Genomic DNA, 20,753 nt, shown 5'->3' on the forward strand with positions numbered 1-20,753 from the left:
GCACACACGCACACATTCTGGGACCTTGCAGTGGAGCATGGCACCTCGACCAGGTCAGGGGAGCCCCCCCTTCCAGCCCCAAGGGCCTGCTGCGCCCCCAGGTCTGGCCCAACTTTGGTCCAGCCTTTGGTCCAGCCGCTCTTTCCCCTTGCATCCCACAGGATGCTGCTGGACGCGGACCACCTGCTCCACCTTCTGGGGCTGGAGAAGACGGCCTTCCGCAGATTTGCCCTGACTGTGCTGCTCTTCTCCCTGCTCTTCTTCCTCTTCCACCTTCTCCTGAAGTTGGGGAAGCTCTGCTGGAATTTCCACCTCACCTGCCGCCGGCTGCGCTGCTTCCCTGAGCCGCCAGGACGCAACTGGCTGATGGGTCACCTGAGATCAGTGCGTTTGACTTAGGGTCCGCAGGGAGGGGGCCTGGGCAGCTCTCACCATCCGGTCAGCAGATCCAAGTGCAGCTCAGAGCTGGCAAGCCCTGTCTCCAGCTGCACATCTGGGAGGGAGCAGAGATGACCACTTTATTTTATTTATTTATTTTGGTGGAGGTCCTGGGACTTGAACTCAGGGCCCAGGCATTATCCCTGAGCTTCTTTATTTCTCAAGACTAGTACTCTACCACTTGATCCACAGCGCCACTCCTGGTGTTTTCTGAGTAGCTTTATTGGAGATAAGAGTCTCAGACTTTTTCTACCTGGGCTGCCTTCAAACTGGGAGCCTCAGATCTCAGCCTCCCGAGTAACTAGGATGACAGGCATAAGGGGCCAGCCCCAGGCTATTTTATTTTTTGTTGGTTTTCTTTTCTTTTTCTTTTTTGGAGCCAGGAGCTAGTGGCTCACCACTGTCATCTCAGCTACTAAGGAGGCTGAGATCCAAGGATCGAGACTCAAAGCTAACTAGAGCAAGAAAGCTTGTGAGACTCTTATCTCTAGTGAACCTGCAAAAAGGCAGACGTGGAGGCATGAATCAAATGGTAGAGAACCAGCCTTAAACAAAAAAGCTCTCAAGTGAGAGCTTGAGGCTATGAGTTCAAGCTCCAGGAGAGAGAGCATGCACACACATGTGTGGGCATGTGTGCCTGCGTGCACGCGCGCACACACACACACACACACACACACACACAACTTCTACCTCCAGATTAGCTGGGATGACAGGCATGAGCCACTATGCCCAGCCTATAACAGTTTTGAGTAGTCTCATGGAACTGGTTTTTTGGTTTCTAGGCATGCTTCTGGCAGTGTGCCTGGCTTTGGGACTAGGAGTATGCAGAGATTGACATCTTTTACATATTGCTTGGATTGAGAGACTCCTAAGAAGAAACAGGAGGCATATGTACTTCATAGCTCAAGGGGCTATGAACTTGTTTTGTTTGGTTGTTTGTTTTGTGATGCATGAGATAAGCTCAGGATTTTTCACCTTGCTAAACCTGAGGCGCACCCCCAGCCTCCGATTAATAATATATTACATAATAATCATTATATATAATTATTACATCATTATTATTGTATAAGAACTTGAACTCAGGGCCTGGGCACTGTCTTTAAGCTTTTTCACTCAAGACCGGCAGTCTAACACTGGAGCCCCAACTCCACTTACTGGTTTTTTTGCTGGCTCATTGGAGATAAGAATCTTACAGACTTTCCTGCCGGGGGTGGCTTTGAACCATGATCCTCTGATCTCAGCCTCCTGAGTAGCTAGGATGACAGGCGTGAGCCATCAGCACTGGCCCGAGCCATCAGCACTGGCCCTCATTTTCTGTTTGGTCAAGCAGTATTTGCATGAGATAATTTCATGTGGTAAGGAAGCCTGTGTCAGGATTATCCAGCCCTTCTGAGTTTGTCTCTAGGGAGGAGAAGTAGCAGAGTAGGAGAGGGAAGGGTGGGAAAGTAGGGGAGGGGAGGAGCTGAGCACATCCTCATGCCCTTTCTTTTGCCCTGCAGTATCTTCCAACTGAGAAGGGCCTTCAAGATGAGAAGAAGGTTCTGGACAAGATGCACCACGTGGTCCTGGTGTGGGTGGGGCCTGTCCTGCCGCTGCTGGTTTTGATACATCCTGACTACATCAAGCCTGTGCTGAGCGCCTCAGGTATGCAGACTGAGTCTCTGAGTAAAACCAGAAGAAACCTCACAATTCCCGGGGTGCCTAGGCAGATGCACATTCCCTAGGAAGGGACCTGTGAACAGGGCTTCCAGGACAAGTTCACCCAACAGGAATGGCAATGAGCTTGGAGGACAAGCTTGGCAAGCTCTAACTCGTCCTGCAATGCCCCGTTTCTCTGTCCCCCTCCTCCAAGAAGCCTTCCTGGGCTCAGTAGAACACGAGTCCATCCTTTGGATTTGAGGGTGCTGAATACCACTGCTTTGGGAGTGAGGGGTATCATTGCTGCCTTCTAGAAGTGGTACTCTGCAAATGAGGTTTGGGTTTGTTTTTTGGTGGTAGTGGAGTTTGAACACAGAGCCTGCTTGAGCCACTGCCCCAGCCTGTGATTGGGGCTCTGGGCCTTCACCATGGCCTTAGATAAGCTGGGAGCCTCCCCCAGCACCTGACATGGGATTTTAGGGGTCTGGTCCCAGCTTGGTCCAGGGATGGTCCCAAGGCTGCCAAGTAAGAGCTGCGGAAAGAGGCCTGCTGACTCCCCTCTCCCCCTCTGCCCTTCCCCAGCCCTCCTCCCCTTATTACAGGAATAATTCTGTGCAGGAATTATGATTCCCAGGGGAGCCTACCCCTCCTCCCACACCTCCAGGAGAAATGATTCTCTCAAAGGATAGGGATCAATCTGTGGCTAGAGCCTTGAGTGTGGACGCTGGGGGCTGGGTTCAAATCCTGGGGTCAGCACATTCTGTCTGTGAGAAGCTTGCGGTTCATTTAATAACTTCTCCATGTCTAGTTTCCTATCTGTAAGACGAGTGCATTGCTAGGAATGTGGCTTAGCCGGTAGAGTGCTTGCCTCATATACATGAAGCCCTGGGTTCGATTTCTCAGCACCACACACAGAAAAGGCCGAGAAAAAGCCGGAAGTGGTGCTGTGGCTCAAGAGGTGTTCTAGCCTTGAGCAAAAACCAGCCAGGGACAGTGCTTAGGCCCTGAGTTCAAGCTCCAGGACTGGCAAAAATAACAAAAAAACAAAAACCAGTGCATTGCGCAGACTCAATAGTGAGTAGTTCTGGGATCGGGGCGTGCCCCAGTTACGGGGGTCTGGCTTAGATGTAGGGGCGTGGCTCGTCTCTAGGGGGCGTGTCTGGTGGTAGAGCTTGACTTGGTAGGCTTGCTTGTGGGGCGTGGCTCACTGGTAGGGGGCGTGGCTTGGCGATGGTGTGGTTCAAAGGCGTTTGGGAAGCCATTTCTCTCTGTCTCTCTGTCTCTCATCTCCCTCCTCCCTTCCCCCCTCCCCCCTCTCCCCCTTTCTCCCTTTCCCCTTTTTCCCCTCTTCCCCATCCCCCTCTCCATCCCCCTCTCATATTAATTATTTACTTAATGCCAGAAAGGCCTGGGCGCTGTCCCTTAGCTTTTTCTCACTCAAGGCTGGTGCTTTACCACTTGAGCCCACAGCTCCACTTCTAGCTTTTTGGTAATTCATTGGAGATAAGAGTCTCACAGACTTTCCTGCCCAGGCTGGCTTTAAACCGTGATCTTCAGATCTCAACCTCCTTAGTAGCAAGGATTACAGGTGTCTGCCACCAGTGCTATTTTGTTTTCTTTTCTTTTGAGACAAAGTTTTGCTAAGACCATCAGGCTGGCTTAGAACTAGGCACCTCCTGACTCAGCTTGGCTGGGATTATGCACTACCACGCCCAGCTACCTTCTTCCTTTTTTTTTTTTTTTTTTTTTTTTTTTTTTTTTTTTGTTGAGGTAGAGTCTCATTATTAAGGCTTTGAATTTGGGATCTGCCCATTTCAGCTTTCCCAGTTCTGGGATTATAGGTATATGCCACTACACCCAGCTTATGTTCTTTTTTTTTTTTTTAGATGAGTTCATCTAACATACAATTCATGATTTCAAAGAAAGTAGTCAGTGCTACTTGATGTGTTTATAGATAGTTGTGCAATCACTAGTTTCAAAGCATTTCATCACCCTATAAATACTTTGTGCCTATTGAGCAACCACTTTGCTTTCTTGTCCAGGGAACCTCTCACCCACTCATTGTCTCATGAATTTGCAGGGTCTGAACCTTGTGTCCGCTTGCTCAAGGATGGATCTCTACCACTTCAACCACAGCTCCCTTTCCAGCCTTTGCGTTAATTGGTGATATGAGTCTCACTAGTTTTCCTGTCGAGGCTGGTTTCAAACCTTGATTCTTAGACCTCAACCTTCTGAGTAGCTAGGAAGACAGGCATAAGCCATTGGCACCCAGCACCACATCCATGTTTAATGAGCATCTATAGCATGCCAGGAACACGTTCAGCATGTCCTTTGAGGATACTATGAGGAAGACAGTAATAACATGTCAAAATTGACACCATTAGTTAGTGCCAGCGCTGGGGTTTGAGCCCCAACCCAACTGTGAACCCTAGCATGTGGCACTGTGTACAAAGAGCTCCTTCTTGCTGGGTGCCTTGAAGATTTTCTGGTTCCATTTTCTCCCAGGTAGGTATTAACCAGCCTTATGTGTTGGAGGAGGAAGGATGGGAGAGGCAGCCTGGTACTAAGAGTCAGGAAGGTTCCGCTGGGGAGAGGACTTGGAGAAGGCTTCCTGGCGGAACTGTCAGTGCACATGTGTTTTGAAGGATGCATGGGAGTTTGCCAGGCAGCCTGTCAGTCCAAAAGTACAGATGTAGGGAGGTGCTGGGGGAAGTCAGGTGCCCGGATGCCTGCATTGAAGATGATGTGGAGTGGATGACATTGGAAAACAGACTGAGAGTGAAGCAGGAGCTGAAAGATGAATGAACTTTATCCTGGAGTTTACTGGGAGCCATAGTGGCAGCCACTGACAAAAGCTGGGTGTCAGAAAGACCCCAGCCTGAATGCAAAGCTGAGAGAGGAAAGGAAGGACCAGACACATGCCTCCCTCTCTGAAGCCTCCTCCTCCAGGAAGCCTTCTTCGATTTCCAGCAGGCCTTTCTGTCTGGCTCCTTTTGCACCTGGCACGCTTAATTTCTGCCTTCCTGCTATGAGGCAATGCACGTTTCTGCTTCCCTTTCCCACGCCACCCTGAGCTCCTGCAGGCAGGGTGTGGAGCCAAGTCATCTCCAGGCCCCTGGCATGGCTCCGCATGGGCTGGGCAGAGCCAGGCGGCAACAGGGTGTGCTAGGAGGGAGGGAGAGAGGGTGACCATGTGCAGCCACCCAGTTCCTGAGGAGTGTGCGTGCCTGTGTGCGCGCCCAAGGCAGAGTCCTAGGCAGCAATTAGTGACCTCACTGCAGCTTCAGATGCTCCCCTCCCATCCCAACCCCATTTGGCCCAAAGCTGTTCAGTTTATGGAAAGGGAGTTCACCCATGCATGTCTGCATCCATCTACCCATCATCCATCCATTTACCCACTCACCTGTCCATGAGTCTGTCCCTCCATCCACCTATACATCCATCATCCATCCATCTACCCATCCATCCATCTGTTATCCATTCATCCAGTTATCCATTGTCCACCCATTCATTTGTCCCCCAGCCCATCTATCCATTCATTCATCCGTCTACCTATCATCTACCTACCCATCCACCCATCATCCATCTATTCATCCATTCATCATCCATCCATCACCCATTCATGCATCCACCACCCATCCATCCACCCATCATGCACCCACCCATCATCCATCCTTTTATCATCCATCCACACACTTTTCCAGTGGTCCATCCACTCAACCACCTATCTATCCATTCATCTATCCAATCATCCATACAGCAGTGGGCTGGGAATATGGCCTAGTGGTAAAGTGCTCACCTCATCCATACAGCAGTCCATCTGTCCTTCCACCCACTAGTCTATCTATCCTGCATCTATCCACCCACAATCCATCCATCCACACATTCATTCATCTACCCATCTACCTACCCGACAATCCATTCATCTCCATCTCATTCATTCATTTAGCCAATCATCTACCCACTTATCTATCCATTTATCCACCTGTCCATTAACTTGCTCTTTCATTCAGCCATCCTTTGATTCATTCATACATTCATTCACCAATGAAAACTTTCAAATACCAATAATTAATGTGGTCTTTCTCCAAGTCCCGCCACTGTGCGAGTGGTGGGATGGGTGGGAAGGAGGGCAGTAGCCCCATCAAGGCCAGAGGCTGAGGGCAGAGGGTGGTAGCCACTGAGTGATGATTCTCTGATGTCTAGTGGGGCCTGAGGAGGGAGGTGCCATCTTCAGGGACAGTTGGATGTAGACGGAGCTTTGAAGAGGAGCTGAGTCACTGGTGCTTGAGCATGACTGGTGTGTGAGCTGGGAGAGGTCAGATGTGACAGGGAGGTGAAATCCACCTGGGGCCCACAAGGAGGACAGTGAAGGAGAGTGGAGAGGGCAGGGATGGGAGGGGAGGGGAGGGGACATCAGGTGGCTTGAGCTGGCAGAGAAGAATGGGGCTGGCCCACACTGGAGGATGCTGTTCTGATGGAGAATTTGGCTTGCCGCCGAATGGAGGAGGCTGGGGTTCTCTGTTGTTACTTTTTTCCAAAGATAAGGACAGGCGAGGTGTGGCCTTGGGTGCCAAGCTGAGCTTGAACTTGGGCAATTGGGAGCCACTGGAGGTGTTTGACCTGGAGAGCCATGCTCTGATCAGGGTGTTGTAAGGATCCTCCTGGGCAGATATAGTGGGTGGACGAGTGTGGGAGGAGATGGGAGGTCAGAGCCCAGAAAGGAGACCCAAGGACCTCATATGTGGAAGTCAAAGCAAAGGTCAAGGGTCAGATGTGTGTCTTGGAACTATTTTTGGTTTTGTTTTGTTTTGTTTGCCAATCCCGGAGCTCGAGCCCAGGGCCAGGGTACTGCCCATGAGCTTCTTTTGCTCAGCATGAGCACTCTATCACCCAAGCCACAGTGCCACTCCAGCCTTTTTGAGTTGTTTATTGGAGATTAGAGTCTCATGGAGTTTCCTTCCTGGGCTGGCGTGTTGAATCACGATCCTCGGATCTCAGCCTCCTGAGTAGCTGGGGTGACAGGCGTGCCTGGCACCCAGCTGAACTACTGCCTCCTCTCTCTCACAGCTGCAGTTGCTCCAAAGGATGACCTTTTCTACAGCTTCCTGACACCATGGCTGGGTGAGACAGGGGAGGCCAGGGTGGGGGCTTTGAGGAAGGGAGGAAGGGGGCGAAGCACGGGGGGACTTAGAGGAACAGCAGAGGGCTCCAAACCTCCATCTTTGGCACCTAGGAGATGGGCTTCTGCTCAGCAAAGGTGACAAATGGAGCCGCCATCGCCGCATGCTCACACCCGCATTCCACTTCGACATTCTGAAGCCGTACATGAAAATCTTCAACCAGTGCACAGACATCATGCACGTGAGTATGCAGGGGAGCCTAGATATGGGGGTGTCAGGGGACCCTCACTTCCCGGGGTCTGTAGCCAGGATGCAAGCCAGGCCCCTGGGCCTGCGATTGCCACGCCCATGCAGCCCTGTGTGTGTGTGTGTGTGTGTGTGTGTGTGTGTGTGTGTGTTTGTGTGTGTTTCTCTCTTTCTTCCAGGCTAAGTGGAGGCGCCATGTGGGCCAGAGCACCATGGCCTCCTTTGACATGTTTGAGCATGTGAGCCTCATGACCCTGGACAGCCTCCAGAAGTGTGTGTTCAGCTACAACAGCAACTGCCAGGAGTGAGTGGGTCCTCAGCCGCCCCCCCCCCACCCCATGACCCATGGTCATCCTGTGAGAATTCAAGGAGAAGATGCAAATCAAAGACTGGCATGCAATGACTGCTCACAAAAAGGCTACTTCTCCTTCATTTCTCCACAAAGAGAACTGTGATTCTGTGGAAATGGGCCACCCCACCCCTATATTGTCTTCAGTTTATTTTGCCAATACCAAGTTTGAATCAGGGTCTCCTGCTCTTGCTTGGCTTGTTTGCTCACAACTGGTGCTTTACCACTTGAACCACACCTCCAGATCTGGTCTCCTAGTGAATAAGATTGCAGGTGTAAGCCACCAGTGCCCAGCTTCTTTCCTTCTTTTTGACAGTACTAATATTTAAATTAAGCATCTTGTGCTTACTAAGCAGGTGCTCTAATTACTTGAGCCATGTCCCCTTTTTTACTTCAGTTATTTTATTTCAAATAGAGCCTCCAGTTTCCCCACCTACCCACCCACCCACCTAGGGCTGGTTTCACAAGCGTCCTATTTATGTCTTCCAAGTAGCTGGGATCACAGATGTGTATGACCATGCGGGGCTTGTTGGCTGAAATGTGGTCTTGTTAGCTTTCTTACCTGAGCTGGCTATGAACTGTGTGATCCTCTGGGTCCCCACCTCTTGAATAGCTAGGATTACAGGTGTGACCCACTGTTCCTGGCCTTTATTTTGAGATTCTTGCTATTGTAGCCCAGATTGACCTCAAACTCATGATTTTCCTACTTCAAATTCACAAGTGTCAAGATCATAGATGTGTACCACCACTGCTTTCTGAGCCTCAGTTTCCTTGTTTGTTGCACTGAGGTGACAGTGCCTGACTCCGAGAGATTCTTTTAGAGTAAAATGAGGTGCCATTTGTCCTGACACTCAAGTGCTTAGTATTTGTTGGATGAGCAAATAAAATATTACCATGGTTCATTCACTCATCCATCAAATACTCAGGGTGGAGGCTGAGGGCTGGGCTGCATGAAGGCAGGCGATATGGCTCCGTGGAAGGGGCGTGGTTCCGTGCTGGAGTACGGTTCACTGATTGGGCGTGGCTCCGTCGGGGGCGCAGATAGGCAGTAAGGTTGCCTGGCACTGCAGAGGGGTGTCTTAGCGCTGGGGTGTAGTTCAGCAGATAGGAGGCGTAGCTTTAGTGTTGGGAACAGCTCCAGCGCAGGGGCGTGGCTAGGGTTGGGGGCGTGGTCTAGTGGATGGGCGTGGTTAGGCACTGGGGGCGTGGCTCAGTACCCAGCTTGCAGCAGATCCTGCGTTCCTTCCCCAGCCCTACCCACCCCCCAGGAATTAATGACGGGGCCCACTTATTAATCAAGCTAAGATTAATATTAATATTAATTAATTAATATAATATTAATAAATCGCTCGCTCAGTGGAAATGGGAGCTCGGTCCCGGCCGGCGGCTAACCGCTCCTCTTGCTCCCGGCAGGAAGATGAGCGATTACATCTCGGCCATCATCGAGCTGAGCGCGCTGGTGGTGCGGCGCCAGTACCGCCTGCACCACTACTTGGACTGCATCTACTACCGGACGGCGGACGGGCGGCGCTACCGCCGGGCCTGCGACATGGTGCACCGCTTCACCACCGAGGTCATCCAGGAACGGCGGCGAGCGCTGCGCCGCCAGGGCGCCGAGGCCTGGCTGAAGGCCAAGCAGGGCAGGACGCTGGACTTCATCGACGTGCTCCTGCTGGCCAAGGCGAGCACAGACATAGAAAAGGCCCGACGTGGCTCTGGGGTTCCAGTGGTAGAGAGCTAGCGGAGCATGCATGAAGTCATGGGTTCGATTCCTCAGCACCACATATATAGAAAAAGCCAGAAGTGGTGCTGTGGCTCAAGTGGTAGAGTGCTAGCCTTGAGCAAAAAGAAGCCAGGGACAGTGCCCAGGCCCTGAGTCCAAGCCTCAAGACTGGAAAAAAAAAAAAAAAAAAAAGAAAGAAAGAAAGAAAAAAGAAAGTTTCACAGACTTTCCTTCCGGGCTGGCTTTGAACCACGATCCTCAGGTCTCAGCCTCCTGAGTAGCTAGGATTACAGGCGTGAGACACCGCAGCCCAGCTATGTCATTTGTATTTTTTACCTTGGTGATAATACTCTTCTCTTAGACTTGGTTTCCTTAATTATAGTGATCATAAGACCTGGAGACAGGGCAGGAGGCATGGCTCAAGGACACCTGCCCAGAAAGTCAAGTTTGAAGCCCTGAGTTTAGATCTTGGTCCCTCCACCACTACACCACCACCATCACCACTGATAACAATAACAACAACAACAATAATAATCTGATGACAAAGTTGTTGGGGCACTCAGTGGGATGCTTGGGGTTGGAGACTGCTTAGCAGATAGTCAGGTACCCTACAATGACATTTTGGTCAACCTATCACTCTGCTGGGGCTCAGTGGTGGAGCCTGTGTCTACCATTGACAGGCCCTGGTTTCCATTCCCAGCAACACACACACACACACACACACACACACACACACACACACACAATTAGATTAATTAGTGGCATCACAGTTGCCTTTGGGGTCCATGGGAAATAGTGGGGGAGCAGAAATTCACTGAGCATCCTCTCCTGTTCTTTCCAGGATGAAGATGGGAAGGAACTGTCTGACGAGGACATCCGAGCTGAGGCGGACACCTTCATGTTTGAGGGTAAGGACACAGGGGTGGCTGAGGGAGCACAGAAAAGGGCACCGTGGGTGCCCTGGGTTTGGCAAAAGTATCTGCTATCATCTGCTGAGATGTGGCAGTTTCCAAGCACCCCCTGTGCTTGCAGGTCACGACACCACATCCAGTGGGCTGTCCTGGGTGTTGTTCAACTTGGCGAAGTACCCAGAATACCAGGAAAAGTGCCGGGAAGAGATCCAAGAAGTCATGAAAGGCCGGGAGCTGGAGGAACTAGAGTGGTCAGTATGGGAAGTCAGGAGGCCAAAAAGGCAGCGAAATAGAAAACCAAAAGGGGAGGTGTGGCTCAAGGGGTAGAGAGTCAGTCAGTCTTGGGCACAAAAACTAAGCAAGAGGCCCTAATTTCAAGCCCCAGTACCCATGCATACACACAGAAGGAAAGGAGGGAGGGAGGGAGGGAGGGAGGAAGGGAGGGAGGGAGGGAGGGAGGGAGGGAGGGAAGAAGGAAGGAAGGAAGGAAGGAAGGAAGGAAGGAAGGAAGGAAAGAAAGAAAGAAAGAAAGAAAGAAAGAAAGAAAGAGGACCAGCTGGTATTGTAGCTAATGTTATTGAATGCTTGCCTAATGAAGCTCTAGATTCAAGTACCACAATAAAGAAACAAAGAAAAAAGCAAGCAACAAACAACAGGGGAAAAAAAAAAGCCTGCCTAGCATGGTGGCACACCCTTATAATCCCAACACTTAGGAAGTGGAGACAGGGAGATCTTGATGTGTTAATAACAAAAATCAAAACGAAAAGCCCCGAAATAAACCCATACAAGCTATTTTCCCACAGCTCCCTGGCACCTCTCCTGTATACCCCTGTGCATTACACAATTCGATTGAAGAGTTAATGCTGGACCCAACAATGACCCCAACTTCCAGCACCCCCGCCCCACACACATATAATTCAGCTATTTTGATTGGTCAGTGGCCTAATTTTTATTTATTTATTTATTTACTTATTTGGTGTTGGTCCAGGGGCTTGAACTCAAAGCCTGGGCGCTGTCCTTGAGCTTTTTTTGTTTGTTTGGCTCAAGACTAGTGCTCTACCACTTTGTGCCACAGCTCCACTTAGGGCTTTTTTGTGATTGACTGGAGATTTGAGTCTCACAGAGTTTCCTGCCCAGGCTGACTTTGAACTCCAGTCTTCAGATCTCAGCCTCCTGAGTAGCTGGGATTGCAGATGTGGGCCACAGGTGCCTGGCTTCCATGGCCTGACATTTTCCATCCTGTATCCTGGTACCCGCCAGGGCCTAGTGCAGGTGGTTGAGCCTGGTCGCAACTCTGAACTCTTGGACTGGCTTTCTGCCTGCATGTGTGTGCATGGGCGCTTGCATGTGCTCATTGGTGCAAGTGCGCATGCATGTACTGGGGAGTCACGCCTCTCTTCTCTCCAGGGACGATCTGACCCAGCTGCCTTTCACTACCATGTGCATCAAGGAGAGCCTGCGTCAGTTCCCACCTGTGACCTTGGTCTCTCGCCGCTGCACAGAAGACATCAAACTTCCAGATGGGCGTGTCATCCCCAAAGGTGCGTACTGTGTGCCCCCTGCTGCCTGGGCACCCTCCCAGTGCTGCAGCTGCTCTGTTGTCCACAGAGGCCTGGCTGGGCCTGTCCTGGCTGCACGAGGCAGCTAGCTAGCTGTGCCTGTTGCTTTGGGGGTGATCTGAGAAACCCAGTTTCATATAGGGGAGCTGAAGAAGGGCATGTCAGGGTAGGAAGGAAGGAGCTGGTGAGGGAGACTGGTATTGGGAAGGGGCAGGATGGCAGAGGACTCTGTTTTAATTCTCTTGCCAGCAGTCCCTTGGTGACCAAGCTGTGTTTTGGAACCGGCTGGGAATCCAGAACATTCCTAGGCCTGGGCCATCAACCTGGCCTGTGGGCAGTTACAACAGGACATGGACAGATCTTCCTAGCCATGTGGAGTGAGGGATGGGCTAAAGGGAGAGACAGGTGCTGAAAAAATGCCTGTAAATGGAGGAATGGTATCATCCCAGTGAGGAGAGCCAGGAAGACTTCCTGTAGGAGGCAATGTGGGGGCCCATCTTGAAGGGTGTTGGCTGTAAGGGGCCTTGAATGCCAGCTGCAGGCACTTAAACTCCATCCTGAGGGCAGTAGGGAACCAAGGCAGGTAGGTGACTGAGTTGAGGGAGTAAATGAGAATGAAATGAAACTCTGGGGGGAGAGAAGGGGTGTTTCTGTTATTTATTTTTTTTTTTTTGGCCAGTCCTGGGCCTTGGACTCAGGGCCTGAGCACTGTCCCTGGCTTCTTCCCACTCAAGGCTAGCACTCTGCCACTTGAGCCACAGCGCCGCTTCTGGCCGTTTTCTGTATATGTGGTGCTGGGGAATCGAACCTAGGGCCTCGTGTATCCGAGGCAGGCACTCTTGCCACTAGGCTATATCCCCAGCCCAGAAGGGGTGTTTCTGGAAGAGGCCTCTGCATTCCTAGATTTCTTGACCCTCCTCAGCCCCTCCCCCATGATCCTTATCTGTCCCCACAGGAATCATCTGTCTGATCAGCATCTATGGAACCCACCACAACCCCACAGTGTGGCCTGACTCCAAGGTGAGCTCCTGCCCGTTCCCCACTGCCCAGAGGTGCCACTCGGGGGTGATGAGGCCCCCTTTGTTAAATAAAATAATAAATAAGATGATTTGGGGAGGGGGGTCGATAAAGAAATAAAAGTGGTGGAGTGGAGGGGGGTCACCTTAGCTCAGGTGTCAAGAAACACTTTGCTGATGATGGAGCTAATACCTAAATAACAGTGTGAAGAATAGGGAGAGAAATGGTTTAGGCAGAAGAAACAGCAAGTGCAAAGGTCCTGCAGTAGGAAGCCTGGCTGGCCTGACAATCGAAGGCTGAATCCTAGTGGGGGATCCCACTGTCTGTGGGAGCTGTCAGTCTGGACCTGCCCCCCCCAGGCTCACCTCTAATCTATTCCTGTTTAGGTGTACAACCCTTTCCGCTTTGACCCGGACCAGCCACAACAGAGATCTCCACTAGCCTATGTGCCCTTCTCTGCGGGACCCAGGTAAGGACTCAGTTTCCCCTAAGGAAGCAGAGACCATGCCCTCCCCACCTGTCATTCCCACCAACCCAAGTCCTTTCTGCACAGACACCTCCCCATCCCGCCAAGAAAGCAGGAGACTCCCAAGTCAGAGTCTGCAGTTTCATCGCTAAGTTCAGGGGACACCTGCTAAGTTCAGGGGTACACCTGCTAAGTTTAGGGGTACACCTGCTAAGTTCTCTGTCACCTGTTCCCCAGGAACTGCATCGGACAGAGCTTCGCCATGGCGGAGATGCGCGTGGTCGTGGCGCTGACGTTGCTGCGCTTCCGCCTGAGCGTGGACCGCACGCGCAAGGTGCGGCGGAAGCCCGAGCTCATCCTGCGAACCGAGAATGGCATCTGGCTCAACGTGGAGCCACTGCTACGGGCCGCCCAGGACTCGGGCTCAGGCTCCGCCCAGGGAGGCCCAGGCCACGCCCAGTAAGGCCCAGGCCACGCCCAGGGAAGTCCAAGGAAGCCAAGGTCCCGCCCAGGAGGAGGCCAGGCCACCCCCTGATGGCTCAGGCCATGCCCACAGAGGCTCAGGCCACGCCCCACGATCCCGAGGACATAAGCCACGCCCCCAAGAGAATAAGTCACGCCCCTCGAATTCCAGGCTTCGTTCCTGAAGGATCAGGCTCTGCCATGGAGCGGCTTGTTGGTGCTGGCCATGCCCCTCAAGGCAAGGCCACGCCCTCGACGACCTGATCCCGCCCCTCCCCTCTGGTTTGAAAGACCAGACCATCTACGCCACGCCCCCTCGCCTTAAGCCTCGCTCCAGGAGGACTCAAGACCCGCCTCCCGGCTGGCTGGACCAGGCTGGCTTCTACTTTGAGGACCACGAAGCTGGAGCCCAAGGCAGGATTCGTGAGCCTGGATGTCACCTTGAGCCCCTCAGGTCAAATGGGGATAGCTCAGGACCCCAAGTCAGGAATCAGACTTGGGCTTTCGTTGCTTGATAAATCCAGACACCCCTCCACAAAGCCACTTCCCTCTTTCCTTTCTGAGTGCTCTGATTTGTGAAGAATAAAAAGCAAGAGGAGCCCAGGGCGGGTGGCTTATGCCTGTAATCCCAGCCACTCAGGAGGCTGAGATCTGAGGATCGCAGTTCAAAGCCAGCGCAGACGGAAAAGTCCGTGAGACTCTTACCTCCAATTAACCACCAGAAAACCCGAAGTGGCACTGTGGCTCAAGTGGTAGAGCACCAGCCTTGAGCTGAAGAGCTCAGGGACCGTGGAGGGGAGGGGGGGAATCAAAAGCAAGAGGGTACAGATGTTGACCAAATAATTCCACACTCAAAATGCTGGTTTCCATTCCATGGTGCAGGGTATAGTGGGGGTGGGGGGTAGGTCAGGGAAAACTCTAATCTGAGTTAGGAAGAGCAGAGGGAGCTTGTGACTTTTCCTGGACTCTGCCACTCCTGCAAAACACAGCCCAGCCTGAGCACAGGTGATGGGCCTCAGCCGTTGCTTCCAGGCCCTCGTTTCCACGGGGAAGTCACTCCCTCTGCTGGACAGTCGGGAGACAACAGGGAGATTTGTGGTCTATGTGTTGGCCAACCCCAGCTTCTTCACATGGCTGGAGTCCCTGGCTTTGTCCGCTGCCCTGAAGTGCAGACAAGGCATTCGGGGGACCTCTGCCCTAGCAAGCAGCCCTGGTATTGAGTATAAGTGCGTAAAGAGCCCAGCTACCTCGCTCTGGGAGGAACAATACTGAGGATTTGTGTTTGGTGCTGTCTCTTCTCCTTTAACCTCTCTGACCACTCCCCCACCCTCCATTCCCATATCACTTCCCCACTGTCCTGCTGGGGATCCTGGGATCAACTCCCTGAGACCATTGACTTGAATTCTTGTCATTTCCAAATAAAGTATTTGTATTTGACTCCTTGGCTGGCTCTGCTAATCTGTTTGAACTCAGAGCTTCACACCTGTTAGTCAGGCACTCTGCTACATGAGCCTCTCTACTACATCCAGTTCTTTTAGTTTTCCTAGTGTTTCAAAATAAGATCTTGCTCTTTGATCATGGCTGGACTAATTCTCCTACTGACATTTCCTGAGTGACAGGTGTGTACTACTGTGCCCCGCTTTTTGTTGGTTTTCATGAGATGGGGGTGGGTGGGTTGTGAACTTTTTGCCCAGACTGGTCTGAAACCTAAAGCCTCCTGATCTCAAACTTCTGAATAGTTAGGATTACCAGTGTGAGTCACCATATCTGGCTCTCTTTTATATCCCCTTTAGACTCCATCCTGTTTCCTAATAATCCTACCTTTATGTTTTATTTAACCCTAGGTTACATGTGAGTAAAAATGTATTGTCTTTTTCCATCTGAGATCAGGACTGGAACTCAGTATCTGACACTTTCCCTCAGTAGCTGGTGCTGTACCACCTGAGCCAGGCCTCCAGCCCCGTGATATTGCCTGAGTCTTGCTTGTTTCACCTGGAATGATCTCCAAGTCCATTCATTTTCTTGCACGACATACTACATAATTTCATTCTTTGTTGTTGTTGTTGTCGGTCATGGGGCTTGAACCCTGGGCCTGGGCATTTTCCCTCAGGTCTTCAGCACAAGGCTACCACTCTATGAGAAGAGCCACAGAGCCAATTCCAGTTTTCTGTTTCTTTATTGGAGATAAGAATCTCACAGACTTTCCTGCCCAGGCTGGCTTCAAACATTGATCCTCAGATCTTAGCCTCCTGAGGATTACAAACATGAGCCATCAGTGCCTGGTGCAGGTGATCTTTTGTTTGTTTTCCCATGGTGGGGCTTGAACTTGGGGCCTGAGCACAGTTCCTGAGCTCTTCTGCTTAAGGTTCTAGCACCTTGAGCCACAGTGCTACTTCCGCTAGTTAATTGGAAATAAGAGTCTCCAATTTAGATTAGCTGGGCATCAGTGGCTTATGCTTATAATCTTAGCGACCCAGGAGGCTGAGATCCGAGAATCACAGTTTGAAGTCAGCCCTGGCAGAAAAGTCCCCATGAGAATCTTATCTCCAGTTAACCACTCAAAAACCAGAAGTGGAGCTATGGCTCAAAGTGATAGAGCACTAGCCTTGAGCAAACTGCTCAGAGGGGCTGGGAATACGGCCTAGTGGCAAGAGTGCTTGCCTCCTATACATAAAGCCCTGGGTTCAATTCCCCAGCACCATATATACAGAAAACGGCCAGAAGTGGCGCTGTGACTCAAGTGGCAAAGTGCTAACCTTGCGCAAAAAGAAGCCAGGAACAGTGCTCAGGCCCTGAGTCCAAGGCCCAAGACTGGCAAAACAAAAAACAGAAAAACAAAACTGCTCAGGGACAGTGCTTAGGCCCTGAGTTCAAGCCCCACCACTGACAAAGCAAAACCAAAAACCCAGTGCTGTGCACTGGTGGCTCATGCCCATAATCTTATTTACTCAGGAGGCTGAGATTTAAAGTTCAGGTTGTTAGCATTTCCCTAGCCTCAGGTCCTCAGCTCCTCCCACTAGCCCCCAGATCCATCCATACCTAATGAGCCACTCCTACTTCCCCTGTACCCCCAGAGAGAAGCTGCCACCTGGATAAGGTGCAGACACCATGAAGCTCCCTCTCCCGTGGGAACTACGGCCTCACTAATAAATCTCCTTATGAACCTTCTTCTCCTGCCTTATGCCTGCCCCTTTTCAAGTCTCTTTTAACAGGACAACATCCCTCACCTAGGATGTCACCTGGGAACTTGCAGTTCAAGGCCATCCTCTTACTACACTTCTCTGCCCAGCGCAGATCTGGACCCTGAAGACCCCAGGCCCAGGAACTCCTTGATGTGCCCAAGCTGCAGGAGGTAGCCAGAGGAGACCATGACACCCATTGGCCCTGATATCCATTTTCATGGAAATGATGAGGACTTTTACCAACCAAACTGTCAAATACTTCTTAGGCGGTACCAGGCCAAATAACAAATCAGGGACCCCTGACTACTTCACCCCTTTTCAGCAGGAAGTAGTTCCAGAAGAAACAACCTCCACCCATACTCCCAGCCTGGTACCCCTCCTCTATTATTAATAAACAACAAATGGGGGAATGTTAGCATTTCCCTAGCCCCAGGTCCTCAGCTCCTCCCACTAGACCCCAGACCCACCCATACCTAATGAGCCACTCCTACTCACTACCTAACTACTTCCCCTATACCCCCAGAGAGAAGCTGCCACCTGGGTAAAGTGCAGACGCCATGTAGCTCCTTCTCCCGTGGGAACTATGGCCCTGCTAATAAACCTTCTTATGAACCTTCTTCTCCTGTCTGTGATGATCTCTGCATGGTCCTCTGGGATGGCCGATACCTGTGCTTTCATTGGTGCCAAACCTGGGATAGGCTCCCCGGTGGATTTGCTCCTCCATTCTGGGGGGTCCAAGCTGCCTCCGGGACCTATTCTGCTGTCCTAAGCACACCCAGACGACCACTGAGGTAACTTCTTCTGACTGAGCGCTCTACTTCCATCCACCACGACAATCTACAAATTTGCCCTCACACCCAGGGTAAGTGATCATCCAAACGAGGGCTTGGATCCGATTTTTTGATTTATCATAGGGCCACAGGGCCGTGGCTTCAGGGCCACACCAAAAATCTTGGCGCCAAGTTCCGAGCCCCACTCAATGACCATAGCATAGGGCCACAGGGCTGCGGCCACAGGGCCACACTCCGCGCTCGGTCCAAGACACAGTGATTGGGGTGACAATTCCATTGCTGATTGTCTCTCACATTTTAGCTGACCAGAGTAATACCGAGGACGCTTGGTATTAACTCCTCAGCTCCGCTAATCACTTACCATGGGAGGGGCACAATCATCCACCACAATAGATTTGAACCTCCAACCAGGGTGAGTGACCATTACCGGGGGCTTGGATTAGATTTTCCTTAAGGCCACTGGGTCACTGTAAATCTAGACTCCAAGTTCTGAGCCCCACTCCCAGGGAAGGCCACTGGGCCGCCGACCTTAAGCCACTGGGCTAGGTCAAGGGAATCAGCAATTGTGGGTGTTTGGAGTCAACTGATCTCTAGTTCAGCTTCGCTGGTCACTCATCAAGTGGGGAACAGTCTAAAGCTGCTCACAATCTTTCAAATTTGGACTTACATAACTTCTATGAGCGCTCGGGGGGATGGAGTTTCTCTCTCTCTCTCTCTCTCTCTCTCTTTTTCTGCCTCTCTCTAAGCTCTGCCTGCCTGCCTGTGATGGGCTGGTACTAGCTTCCACAGGTACCAATATTTGTTTAACATCTGCTTTGATTGATGTTTGTTAAGCTTGGAGATTCGGTTAAGTTCTGCTTGTTGTTGGCTAAATCCTGTTTTCTCTAGCATTGACCACGTGGACAATAGAATTAATTTTAGCAAGCACCATCTTGGTTCCATCAATGGTCCAAAAAACTCTTGGAGGTGGAGTCCCACCCATCCCCCAGGTAATGGGCATACAAAATTCCTCGAATTCCTTGAGGCAGGGCAGGGACTTGGGAGATTCAAGCTCCTGGTAACCCTGCCCCCCCACCCTAAATTCTGTAACTGCCTTGCAATTCAAATGCTAAACTGGTTTCTCAAAATGTGGCTTTCTTCATTTCCTCGCCAGATAATCTGTAAAAATTTTTGCTTCCTAGGAAAAGTTTTTTTGTTTTCTAACTGACCACATGGTTCTAAAATATGGGCAAAATAATATAATTTTGCCACTGGGATTCCAAAAACTTACATGGCCAATTAAAAAAAAAATTCTAAGCGTGCCTCAAAGCTTGTGCACAAGTGTCTGTATGTATGTATGTCTGTCTGTGTTAGTAAAACATGTAAAATCTGGCATCATGGTTTCAAAATTACTTGCTTTTTGACTACTATTTTAACTTACTTTAATTCTTGTGTTAAACTGGTCTTTGCAGCCTGTGGGTGGAGTCACATTGAACAGCCTGGAGGCAATCCTGACTCTTATCACCAGACTTCAAGCCAAAAGGAAAAAAAAAACAACAACAGGTTTTAAACCCAAACTGATCATGTTTGGGTGCAAGAAAAATTCCAAAACGATCTAATATACAGCATGTGGTATAAGTACGATGATGTAAAGCCAGTGTGTTATTCCTTATGTCCATCTATGCTAAGAGTCAAGTGTACATCTGATCCTGACAATTCTTTGGTATAGATTAAGATTTTGCTTCTCCATTTTTCTCTCCTGTGCTCTCAAACTCTTTAAGGTCAAGGGACCAGAGTGCTAACCTCAATTTTCCTGACCCAGGATTAATATTTTGCTTTATAGGATGCAGGTTGACATGTGTGCTAGCTGCGTGGACTGTGGCAGTCTGTGGCTACAGGAAGCTGCCTCCACAGTCTGCTCCCAAACTGCCTGGTTTCACTACTAGTGATTCCTTATTCTCTCCTCTCTTGCAAAACTGCTCAGGGAATCTAGGAGTCACTGGTGATCTTCCTGTGAAGATTTTGACAGGCCCAGAGTGTTCCTGCCCTGGCTCTGGACACCCCCCCACCCCCAGGTTAGAGTTGGGTTTATAGCAGGCCTATGATGACAGAGTTGCAACCGAGACTTACTCCAAGGTTAAAAACATCAGAGTTGTATTTGGTGGCCACAGGGTTGCATTGGGGTAGCATTGGTGTCTTCCCCCTCCATGTCTCAGAAACTGTTGTGGCTGCTGCAGAGAGCAGACTTGGTTGGCCTTTGGTCTGTGAGGATTTTGTGACTAGGAAGATAGTTAAAGGCCCAAGCCTTCTAAAATCTTTTAAAGTTGTCACCCTGCTTAAACCAGTAGGTCATCAGCCTACAAAAGCCATAGTAAATGTCTTTAACCAGTCTGTGTAGAATTTTGCAGGCAATCCAGCAGGAGGTGTGACAATCTATCCAGATTCTGAGAGATGCCACTGCATCCTTGCCCAGATCCAACCCATCTCTCCTACCTGCCTCCATCACACATGACTAATGAAGCCAGCTGATCCAGTATGGAAGATATAGCCACTTCGGATCTGCTGAAGCTGAGACTTTTACATTGTCCTGACCCTTTGCCCTCTTGATTGTCATTCATTTGTACTCTCTTCCACCTGCCGGTAAGGTTAAATGATATGATTTGATTTGATGGCACATGGATCTCATTCAGTCTGCTGTTCTCTAACTGTAAACTCTGGCAAGTGTTTGTTGGTCAATTTTCAACAAGTTACAGGTGAGTTCTATTCCTATTGTTCTCCTTGTTGCTGTAATTGGATATAAAAAGGGCTTTTATGGCTAGAACTCCTTGGATTACAGTTTGAAGCCAGCCCAGGCAGAAAATCTCTCTAA

General features: G+C 50.6%; 1 protein-coding gene across 1 annotated transcript; it reads left to right on the forward strand.

The window, feature by feature from the left end:
- Nucleotides 1–162: 162 nt before the first annotated feature.
- Nucleotides 163–15,204, forward strand: LOC125347709 (ultra-long-chain fatty acid omega-hydroxylase). Its single transcript, XM_048340686.1, has 14 exons — nucleotides 163–384; nucleotides 1,938–2,082; nucleotides 7,147–7,200; nucleotides 7,313–7,440; nucleotides 7,625–7,749; nucleotides 9,208–9,475; nucleotides 10,359–10,425; nucleotides 10,550–10,679; nucleotides 11,836–11,969; nucleotides 12,943–13,007; nucleotides 13,391–13,473; nucleotides 13,708–13,929; nucleotides 14,171–14,355; nucleotides 15,020–15,204. Exons 1-14 carry the CDS (start codon nucleotides 163–165, stop codon nucleotides 15,202–15,204), a joined length of 2,013 nt encoding a protein of 670 aa, XP_048196643.1.
- Nucleotides 15,205–20,753: the final 5,549 nt, after the last annotated feature.

This window comes from Perognathus longimembris, chromosome 3 (assembly GCF_023159225.1).
Source record: "Perognathus longimembris pacificus isolate PPM17 chromosome 3, ASM2315922v1, whole genome shotgun sequence".
Classification (NCBI taxonomy): domain Eukaryota; kingdom Metazoa; phylum Chordata; class Mammalia; order Rodentia; family Heteromyidae; genus Perognathus; species Perognathus longimembris.

What these genes read in the sequence shown, in the direction of transcription:
- LOC125347709 (XM_048340686.1), top strand. Translation starts at nt 163, where the DNA reads ATGCTGCTGGACGCGGACCACCTGCTCCACCTTCTGGGGCTGGAGAAG. An exon ending in CTTCCTGACACCATGGCTGG is followed by an intron (nt 7,201 to 7,312) that starts GTGAGACAGGGG and finishes TTTGGCACCTAG; the next exon opens with GAGATGGGCTTCTGCTCAGC. An exon ending in CCCTTCTCTGCGGGACCCAG is followed by an intron (nt 13,474 to 13,707) that starts GTAAGGACTCAG and finishes CCTGTTCCCCAG; the next exon opens with GAACTGCATCGGACAGAGCT.